The following is an 11,146-nucleotide window of genomic DNA, read 5'->3' as shown; positions in this document are numbered from 1 at the left end:
AGGTCTCAGTATTTAACTTATACATGAGAGTAAGCCAAAGGAAACATTGAACTTCTGACGGAGCATCAATGTTCCAAAGGGAGGTTGCAAGATTTTATTTAACCAATCTAGAGTTGAGAAAGCGATACAATGAGCCACAGCAGTAGTTACCTGAACTTTCTAGTTCTCAAATCAGATCATCTGAAGAAGAATTTAGCTGGAAATCAGCAAGAAGAGAAGAGCTTGAAGAAACTTGCCATAGAACCAGATTTGCACCTGCAGAAGGAGCATAAATAGGGGAAAACAGCTTTGAGTGGCGCCTCAGTGAGCCAACATTCCTTTCAAAATTGCACATTGGAACCATTACCAACAATGAAAGATGATCTATTGAAAATTAACCAATCTAATTTATGGGGTGCCTCACCTATTGCTCGTGTTAATAATAAATGGTATTATATTAGCTTTATTTTGATGATCACAGGAGATATAAATTTGGAGTAGTCTCCATTCTCAAAAGATTTAAAACTCATGTCAAAAATTTGTTAAGGAATAAGATTAAAATGTTGCAATCAGATGGTGTTCCTAAATTTCACAAATCTCCTTATTAGAATCTATTCGGCCAAGTGCCCAATTACAAAAGCCTTACAAATACTTGGTTGCACTTGTTTTCCAGGGCCAAGACCTTATCAGGAAAACAAGTTGGGATCTCATGGCATAAAATATGCTTCCATGTTCATCATTTCCTCAAATATGGTGACTTGTCTTCAACATAGAATTTAGAAATCCGAAATTTTCTCATATGAAGGACGGGAGACTAACTAATCTATTGAAGCAATGTCATGTGGCTGTTGTTGATGACGAAAGGGAGCCTCCGTGCTTCTCTCAAGCTTCTAAGCACCCTTGTGGAGTTATACGTGGATGAGTTCAATGATCTTCTCCATAACGCTAAATGTTCCTTAGTTCCTAATAATTCCAATATGAATTTGGTTGGTGTAAATGGGTGTTCTCAATCAAAAGACAGGTAATATGTCTATTGGCTGACACAAAGCAATCCTTTCATAAAGGTTATAATCATAAATAACCCGGGCTTAGACTATGATGAGAGCATGGCAAAATGTGGCCGATCAGCAATCCTTTCACACAAATATTTTTACTGAAAGCTAGTTCTACCACACTGACGTAGTAAATCTTCCAGCTTGATATTATTTGATCTCATACGTCATGTTCCAATGATTGTCAAGGTTTATAGATGCTACCTATCGAAATAAGACAACATTATGTTTATATATAGCTCTCTAGAACCTTAAGGCTTTGTTTGGTTATCAAGAAAGTGAAAGAAAAGGTTTGTTAGAAAAGAGTCTTCTTTTCTGTTGTTTGGTGGTACAAATGAAATCCAAAAAGAGAATATCAAATAGAAAATTTTGGGTTAAAACTTTCTCTAAAAAGTCTAAGATTTTCTTGCTACAAGATACTAGCTTTTAGAGAAATCAAAATATAGGCAAATGGCTGCAGATAACTCAATAGTATCTTCACCACTTTCTCGCCAACTTTCTTTGCAATTTTTTACTTTAACCTAATTATGAGAAAATACCCTATTTTCTGTTCTGTTCTTTTCTTTTCTTTATTTTTCTCCTACTAATTTATCTTTTTTTTTCTTTCATTTTTCCGGCAATCAAATAGTGCCTAAAGCTCTCCAAAGTTCAAAATATGAAATTTGCTTTCTTTGAACTTGAATGGCTTTACAATGCTCCATTGCCAAATATCTTTATTCTCTATGAGATGAAGGGTGATACACATGAGAGCTTTTAGGCAATAATCAACGTATTACGTATCCACTTTGACATTATTTGTCCAAAATTTAAAATGGTTGCTCAATATATTATAGTCTACATGGTATTGGTTTATATTATAGACTAAGTGAAGAATGGACAACATTACCTAGGATAGAGGCAAAATAGCACTTCATCCTCCTTGATTATGTTGTTCTCTATCAAGCTTTAATTTTTTTTTTTAACAAAATCATTAAAATGGATAACTTTGTTTCTCCAATTTTCATACAGCATTTTCCTTAAATTTCTCCGATATAATGTCGCACTTCAAGTATTCACAGACAAAAAGAATGAGAGAAGAAGTGTGATATCCTCCAAGTAGTCTTAAAGCCTGTACAATTACATATTCTCAAGGTTAGGAAACAGAAGTTAGCAGTGAGAACTTGACATGCAGCCCTATCCTTCCTTTCTCCACATCCAGCTTTGCACCAGTGACCAACCAATACCCAGGGGTGTCCTGTGGTCCCTTGCACACATGAGATGTGTCCACAAACCTCAAACGTTTTTGGGCCCCCATAGGCGCTGGTGGGCCTGAGGGGAACACACCAGAGTCCACAATGACAACTGGGCCTGGCTGCCCCTCCTTTTCTACTCCAACGAATGGTGTACTGATCGATGAGAAGAAGCCTGATTTCTGAGAGAAGCCCAATGGGCCCTGCTCCCACCTGGACTGGCCCACAATGCAACCAGGCACTTCAGAGTATAGGAGCCTCAGGTGCAGCACACTCGTCGACTCATGGGCCTTCACATGGAGCTGAGCTCCAGTCACAATGAATGAAGTTTCTCCACCATTCGTCGACCACTGAGGATCGTACTTCACTGGCACGGTGCACACGTGCGAGAACATCTTCCATTGGACTGCCTCATAGTATCTTTCATCTGCGATCTCCTCCGATCCCCGCCACAATGGTGCTTTATTTGACTGGGCTTCCATGAAAGTGGGGGTGTTTGATAAATGTTGAAGGTGGATGGCTAGCCTAATAACAACACGTAAATAGTCCAATTAGTTCTTGACCATAATTACATGCACACTCAAATGAAACAATAAACAATTAAAGCAAATTGAGCTAACCGATCATTTTTCTTGCCCTCAAGGTGGAGTCTCATGCCGGTGATAGGTTTTCTTTCGACGATGACCTGAAATTGTGGGTGTAAAGAGGTCGTATGGTGACGAGAGGTTAATGGTGATTGTTAAATAAATATTTAAGAATTAAGGTGGTGCTACCTGAGTAGTGTTGATATAGAGCTTGGGACCCATTAGATTGAACTGTAAAGAAGGAGTTGGAGTAGATCTAATTGAGCTAGGACCAAGAGGGTGGTCACTGTGCATAGGAGCCCACAACTTCTGAGATTGGAAGTCCAAGAAGTATTGCAAGTCAGCTATAGGAGGTTTATCTGCATATGAAGACATAAAATAAGGTTACATGACTTTCATATTAAAATATTGTCTGAACGTAGTCATGCACCGAAAGAAACATTGGCTCAAAAGATAATATTAGATTAAGATAGCTTCCTAAATATTTCCACATCAATACCTCTTTTTTCTTTCATTTTGGGCAGCCAGACCTAACTTGTTTAACCTCTATTTCAACCAGGATGATGTTGGGTATCCCTCCTTACAAGGAGATGAAGCCGTCTCAGTGTTGGTTTAGATGGAATGAATGAGACCGGTAATCAAATTTGATATCTTATAATGTAGAAGAAAAAGGGACAGATATGGCTGCTAACATAATTCCTTCAGGTCCTCTAGGTTTGGGAGAGACTGTCTAATGTAGAAAAGACCTTGTCGAGGACATCATTGCAGCCCATGACTTTGGGAAGATTTATGTTTCTTCAAGTAAAGAAGAAAATGATGTCCTCTGGGTTTTGTGTTTCGTTAGATCGAGGACTCTCTGATTTATCTTCTCTATTTTGTTTTCCTTTTCAGTTATAGCTTCGTTTATGTACCCTTTGCTTTGCTCTACTTCTTTGTAAATAATATCTGTTTGCATCAATAAAATTGTGGGGAAGATTCTCATTTCCTCCATTTTCCAACAAAAACAAAAGAGAGCTATGTCTAAAAGGAGTAAGTCCCTTCTTTGATTGAAATTGATATTTGTTTGGTGAGAAGACCTCTTATGTGCGAAAGACATGAGAAAGTCTGTTGATGTTTGGTATCTCTTATATAGAATTATGGAGCATTATGATCCAAGAAGGGTAATCTCTAGTATTACTTATAGAAGAATGTAAACATAAGTTAAAATTTTTTAGGGTAGGTTTGACTGGACTAGCATCCGTGGTTTTTTTTGGAAGAAATTTTCACCTAAAAATTCTTGGTCTCTTGTTGTTTTGCTATGCTATGATGGTGCCATTTTTGTTTTTTATTCTTGTTCCTACTATTCTCATATAGAAGGGAGGAGATTATTTCTACCATTTTAGCTCCATGTCTTATGTGAATTAATTGTAAACTTATGTGCACTGATGTTGCTCTCCACTACTTTTGCATATGGTAGTTTCAAACTCTTTTGATCTAAATAGCTGAATAGATGAACCAAAGCTACATAGATCAACATTTCAGAGCATTCATATAACCAAGCCTCAAAATGTCAAACATATAATAATCCATGACAAATCCCTAAGACCTCCTCCAAATTATTTTGAACAAATGAGGGGTTTATTGTAGAATCTACAAGATCGTGAGGCTAGGATTCCTCAGTCCTAGTTCTTCCAAAAGAGAAAAGGTAAAAATGAAAATTAGAAGACCATTCGACAAAAAAGAAAGATGTTTGTTGGTTACAAAAGAGTAATCTTCCATTATTTTCATTGACTGTATCGAAATCATCAGGAGATTGGAAATGCATCAAGAGAGATGAAGCTTTATTTTTTCTTAATCTAAGATATATCAAATTTCTACAAAGAGAAGATAACTTACATCGAAGGTAGAGGTTAATGGCGTGGGATAGGAAGCCAGCACCACGAACACCCTTTAGGAGGGAGGTAATGGGGACAAAGGTGAAGTTGATCACATCGGGCATTGAAGGGACTGTTAGGAGCCATTCACAATGGCTGCTCATGGATGTATCTCCTCCCCTCTTCAAGCATATGACTGTTATGCCCTGCATAAACCAAATTAAACATTATTTTTTTTGCAAATGGTTAAGGTAAAACTAAAGAAGTTATAATCTCAAGAAATTTATTGCCGGCAGGCATTACTTGTATAGCATATTATTGAGTAACCTTACTACGTACATCTTTGCATGAGACTGGATTAATGCCTTCAACAAGCCTAGGTTGTGAGCCAAACACATTGAAAGCCTCCGGAACCTGTTAATAAGCCCATTAATAAGTCTCATAAAAGCTTCTATGTGAGTGTTCATCGGGGAGAGGGAGAGTGACAAAGTCAAGGTGACCTTGAGCTTATGCTCTTTGGATTTAGAGCGGAGAGAAGGCAGGGTACAAATCCCAGTGAAGAGTTGATCTCCAAGTTTATCCAAGTGTAGCTTGAGTTCAGATGGAGCTAGATTAGAAGACCCGTCTTGCTTCAGATAAACCACATCCTGGCCTCCGACACTTAGCCCCACTATTATATGTGTCCCGTAGTTTTCAATGAATCTGCTTTAAAGACAAAGAGCAAATAGCTGATTAGTAACCAATGGCCCTATCAGAATTCAACCTTGTTTTCTTTATTTTCAGGCTTTCTTTTTAATATTTTTCTAACCCTTCTGAGTTTGGTTCCTTGAACAAAACTTTGAAGTCAAAGCTTGCTAGTTGGAGAGCCAACTTGGCAGTTGCTGTACTTAATTATTATTTGGTGTTAAAGATCATGGACTAGGGCAGCTTACAAGTTTAGTGGGCACACAAATAATCCATCAGGCTTCAATATGTTGAGAGAGTTTCAACTCTAATCTGATGACCAAGGGAAGAGAATAAAGAAAACAAAAACTAATACGTATTTTTCCGTGAAAACCTATTCATTTATGTCTATCTTTGATATTGTTGTTACAATTTTTATTGACTCTCCCAAGCTAATTGTTTTCACACTCAATAACATTGATAACATCTTTTCTTATAAGAAGAAGGAATTTTTTTATATGCAATCTTATAAAAATATCCAATTACATATTTATCCTACAAAGTTGCGATTTACATATATTTATCTCTAGATCCATTTTTTGGCATATTTACCCCTATCAGATATATATTAGACAGTGCTGTTAAACTACAACTAAAATTGATTGAATTTAGAAAATGATATTTTACCATCATAGAACAAGGTCCAAAATTTTGAAGTTAAAATCATGTTGAAGAGCTGAGACAAACAAAGCAGAAACCTCCTAAATACCAACACGGTACCCAATAATTGTTTAAATTAGTGATTTATTTTCTAGATACCGAATGAATTGAATTCTCTCTATTAGCTTATTATATTCGAATAGTTCACTTTCCTCTTTGATAAACAAACAAATTAGATATATACATCATTTCATTCTTTTGGGTAGCTTATTCTATTGTTCAAAAGCAGTGCAGAATGTAGATCTATGTCATTTAAAAGGCAATAGTAAATTAAAAGTTTATCAATAGTTTGCATATTCTTTTCCCTTTGATAGGAATGTATAAGATAAATATATTTCATTTTATTTGCTTGGTGATTTCAACCCTTCACTACCTAAATAAATAAAGATATAAATTTATTTCAGAGTAATTAAAATATGTTAATTTAAATCATTTTAAATAGCAGATTTTCAAACTATTCAAAGAAATAAAGTGAAGTAAATTTATTTTTAAATTTTATGTCAAATAGATATGAATATGCATAGATAAAAAAAAGTTGTTTAATTACTAATCGTTAAATAACATGATCCACATTTTATACTACATTTCAATAGTAAAACTAATGCAAAGTAACCGTAAATCATCTAATTTTCAGAAAAAATAATAAAGATTTAAGATACGGTGTACAAAAATGGTGGACATTTTTCTTTTTTTTATGAAAGAGAAAAAATTGACTACTCAAATACCATAAGCTAGCTGATATAATTCAAGTCACTAAGGATAGGTAAAATGAATCATCAATTTATGATCTCAACATATATTGTACCAGTGGGTAGGAGGTTTATGTTTTAGGTAGTGGTCAATGGCTCCATTCAACTCTTAATATTATTTTCAATTAAATTTTGAAGCTAGATATATGAGGGTAAAAAATCATTTCACTTTAACAATAATTTAACAATGCTATCTAATGGTCTCTAAAAAAGAGTGATGACAAGAATAAATATGAAAAAAGAATTGGACTTAGGGGATATATATGAAAATTACAACTTTGTAAGGGTAAATATTTTTATAGTGATATAAATGATTTTTTTAAATAAAAAAACATATCAAGATATATGAATCAGCACCATAAGTCACTAAATTTGCTAACTTCAATTCTTTTCTCTTATTTGCTCCTAAACCTGATGATTTTTCTACATTCATTTTTTATTTCTAAATGTTTGGATTTTTTCCTTTAGTAAAGTTACTTACCATGCATTCAACTTGTAAGCATGCATATATTTCATTAGTCGAAAAATATGATCCAAGGCCTACCTTGGTTGACTTAATTATCATATTAGCTCCAAATGGAGAAAGAGAGAGAAAAAAGCAGCCAACCAAGGAAAAAAATGAAAGGAAATAACAATTGTTTAATTAGTATACCTTGAGAGAGCAGCTGGGTCCCAAGAAGAAGGAACATCTTTGAGGACATGATGGGAGAGGATGAGAGGTTGGCGGACAATACGAAGGTCAAAGAGAGAGATGAAGTAGCCATCCATGGCCAAGCATTTGGTCCTTGAGGCATCTCGAGCCCATGAGCTGCTGTTGAATTCGAACACACAGTTGAACAAGCCTGAGGGGATCTTTCCAGCCAACGAGCTCCTCTGGTTGAACAGCTCCGACATCTGTATGTGAATCCAAGCTATAAATGCTGTCACCTTTGGTTTGATTAATGCCAGCTAAAGTCATTATTTCAAACAATATTCTAATTAAATTTCTCTGGTCTGCACCAAATCGAAGAAATGGTCAAGGTCCTGAAGGCAGGTCTAGCCAATCTCGATCTGTTATTTCTTTTACAACACTCCTTTGAGCCCGTCAACCAATTTGAATAAAGAAATTGGCCAGCTCTGTCATTTGATTTTCAATTGAGTAGGTTCGGATTCAATTATTGTAGAAAAATATGTATAACAGATTATTTTTAGTTTATAAATATTTGTTGACAAATGATCCTTGGAAAGCTTATAAATATGAACCGAGGCCTTCCCCAATGGTAATACTTCTTTACTCATACTAGTAAGCTCTTTGTTTTTTCTTTTTTTTTTGAAAACAGTGGGTAAAAGACATCACCATTGGATTCTAGTACTACTAAATCATAGCTAAATAGCACTGGCTATCCCCTATTGACGTTTTTACAAATGGCTAAAGCTTCTTGCCAGGGCTGGCCAAATGGAAAAGACTCACATCCTTTAATAAACATGAGTAAAGACCCATAGTAACAGTACTCCATCTAGTTATGTAACAACAAATCTATGAACAGCCTCCTTGACTACGGCCTACTCTCCTTGCTTCTCCCCTCGTCTTGGCTGCTACATGGGAACGGGTGGCCGTTCTGAATAGAAATATATGGAAGTCAACCTGATGACTTTTTTTTGGTAAATAACCTGATGATTTGAGAACCAGATGGATGACATCTGTTCTCATTCAGCATACCATGTTCACATGAGGAACAAAAAGGAAAGAAAAAAAAATAGAATCTATAGTAAAAACTTTCTTCTGCGATACTTGTAACAAGAATTTCTACGTAATAGAAGCTTAAACTACGGTCTTCTCTCTTGCTTTTTTGCAATATTTTTTTTTCTTTCAATAAAATTTGGAGAAAGTTGCTCACTCCCTCCATTTTATATATATAAAAAGCTGAAACTTGGGGTGGATCAGTGCGTTAATTTCTCCGACGTGAGTCATGGTCGCCGTCAGTGAGGGACATTAATTCATTGTTGGTGTCGCCACCATTCTATCTGCTGGGAATTATTCCACATGGCTCCTACATTTGGACTTTTAATTCCTCCTGTCCTATTTTTCGGCCGTTAAAATCTACTTGGATTTTATTAAGAAAACTTGGACAGCCTGGAGGAAAAGTCCAGTCAAATGGGGAAACTTGAGTTATGGTCTTGAAGATGGCTGAGGTAGGGGAGCTTGCTGTCAAAGAGAAAAGGACTGCATCTTTCGCTAGAAAAGAGGATTGTGCAATAATCGCTTTGAAATATGTGCAGACCGATGGCAAAAGAGTTTGGAATACTTGCAATCTAATGGTCAACTAAGAAATCTCTTTCAGTTGGTTTGGTCCAAATTGGATTTCTCGAAGATGGCTGAGGTAGGAGAGGTTGCCGGTAATAGGAAAGGATTATATGTTTGGCGCGAAAGAAGAATTCACCTTCCTTCGCTTGAATCCATCATTGGATTGTGTAATAATTACTTCTAGATTTGTGCAGACCGATGGCAAAGAGATTCGAAATGCTTTGAAAGTTTTGTAAGATGCGATCCAATAGTCGACACCACAAAAGAAGATTAATCATTCTTTCGCACGAGGGATACAATCTGAACACACTGCGAAGTGCGTCACGTAGGCATACAATCTGATTTTATTCACCTCTATTACTTCTTCCACTTATAACTTGTATTTTGGGTCGAAAGCTATTGGGTATATTTTTTGTCCTCTTTTGCTAGTAAGTGAAATTTGTTGCGGAGTTACATGGCACCATGATGTCTTTGAAAAAAACAAAACAAAAGATGGCACCATAATGGAGCATGCATAGTTGTAGTTGCATCTCATGAACAATTCAAACAAATGTGTTACATCATGGTATATGGCTGTTCTGGTTTTAAGAATCGCAGCGATTGGCTTGGTATTTAAACATCGAAAAGTTAATTTGAAAAGGAATAAGTTAATTCGATCTTATCCTATTTCGTTGATGCATGTTACTGTGAAAAAAATGTGAGTAAAACAAAAGATGGGTGTGAGCAATTTGAAGAACAAAATGACTGGACCTTTGTGCCAAATACCCATAACATGATGAAGAAACGTAGGTATAGCTCTAATTTTCCAAATCCATCCGACAAAAAGAGAACATGGTAATATTTCACTTTAAAAAAAAATCTAAACAAATAAACAGGCAGAATGTTTTCTATCCAAGATAGGAGTGTTGTTTCTTGGCATTCATAAAATGCCAGAGAGCAAGGCATTAGTTATGACATTAAACCAAACCACAGGATCCAAATCCAACAAACAAAAGAAATTTTTGGCATTCCAGCAAGATATCTATCTATCTATCTATCTATCTATCTATCTATCTGTATCTATATATATCAATCTGGTCAACGAGAAAAGCTAATAGCTAATAGTGATCAATAGTCAAATTAATCAATCAGAGGAAGGTGATGACCCAATACCTGGTTGAACTGAAGCACATCAGACTGGTATCTGATTCGATCCCCCTTATCACACTTTATATCAACTGGCACATCTTCAAAGGCTCCAAACCCGGGTACCAGGAGCTCTCCCCTCTCCTCGTTGATCACAACCAGCCTCTCCTTCCCCTTGCAGTACTTCGGCCGGAAGTCGCATGTCACATCGAAGCCTTTCCCCAAACACCTCAGGGCCCTTTCCACAACCCCACTCATCTCCTCCCCTCTTCTCTATCTCTGTATCTTTTTGCACCAACTTCCGTCCCCTTGCATTGGCTTATGTATATGTTGAAGGTGAGAAGGAGAGGAGGAGAAGGGGGAAGAGTTCTATGTTAGAGGATGTCAAAGGAGGAGGATTTTTGTCCCTTTTTTTTTTCTTTGGCCCCCCTTAGCCCCCTTCAACGGCTTGGTTATTTGGAATTGCGAGAGCTTATGGCTCTATATATAATATACGCGTGATGAAGGATATTGTAGTGAGAAGGGAAGAAAATATGATGGGAAGGGGGAAGATTCCACTTCCGCTCGTTCTCGCGTTAAGTTTGACTGCTATTTTTTATTTAACTACTTGTTTTTTTTTTTTTATCTTTCCCCTCCATCTAGCGCTCTATGCAACATGGTACATTTAAATGACCGATTTGGCCTCCTGGATCAGCCATTGTGAAAGGAGTATGTTTGTCATTTAGGTTGGCGTATGATGGAAGGCAGTATTATTAAGGGAATCAAATGACTGGAGCACGCCAGGATCACGTATTTATTGGAGTCCTTATCCTAGTTCTTATCTCAACCTTTTGAAACAGAAATGGAATGTGGGCATCAATTTTCTATTGATTTTAAATAGTGATGTATTTGGTGCGACTAAGAGGGTG

The 11,146-nt window shown here is 36.4% G+C and overlaps 1 protein-coding gene across 1 annotated transcript; it reads right to left on the bottom strand.

The window, feature by feature from the left end:
• Positions 1-2,041: 2,041 nt before the first annotated feature.
• Positions 2,042-10,708, bottom strand: LOC120111658 (MACPF domain-containing protein At1g14780-like). Its single transcript, XM_039129387.1, has 8 exons — positions 10,266-10,708; positions 7,482-7,723; positions 5,198-5,399; positions 5,037-5,111; positions 4,720-4,903; positions 3,034-3,203; positions 2,881-2,945; positions 2,042-2,785 (listed from the first exon to the last, which is right to left on the bottom strand). Exons 1-8 carry the CDS (start codon positions 10,494-10,496, stop codon positions 2,164-2,166), a joined length of 1,791 nt encoding a protein of 596 aa, XP_038985315.1. The 5' UTR covers positions 10,497-10,708; the 3' UTR covers positions 2,042-2,163.
• Between the last annotated feature and the right edge of the window lie 438 nt (positions 10,709-11,146).

This window comes from Phoenix dactylifera, chromosome 8, assembly GCF_009389715.1.
Source record: "Phoenix dactylifera cultivar Barhee BC4 chromosome 8, palm_55x_up_171113_PBpolish2nd_filt_p, whole genome shotgun sequence".
Lineage (NCBI taxonomy): Eukaryota > Viridiplantae > Streptophyta > Magnoliopsida > Arecales > Arecaceae > Phoenix > Phoenix dactylifera.
The sequence above is the reverse complement of the archived record's forward strand: the minus strand, read 5'-3'. Positions and strand labels throughout refer to the sequence as shown.

Bases quoted from the DNA above. Each gene is read 5' to 3' on its own strand.
- LOC120111658 (XM_039129387.1), bottom strand. From the start codon at position 10,496: ATGAGTGGGGTTGTGGAAAGGGCCCTGAGGTGTTTGGGGAAAGGCTTC. The intron at 5,112-5,197 runs GTCACCTTGACT...GCTTATTAACAG, and splicing joins CCAAAGAGCATAAGCTCAAG to GTTCCGGAGGCTTTCAATGT. The intron at 3,204-4,719 runs GTAAGTTATCTT...CTTCATATGCAG, and splicing joins CATTAACCTCTACCTTCGAT to ATAAACCTCCTATAGCTGAC.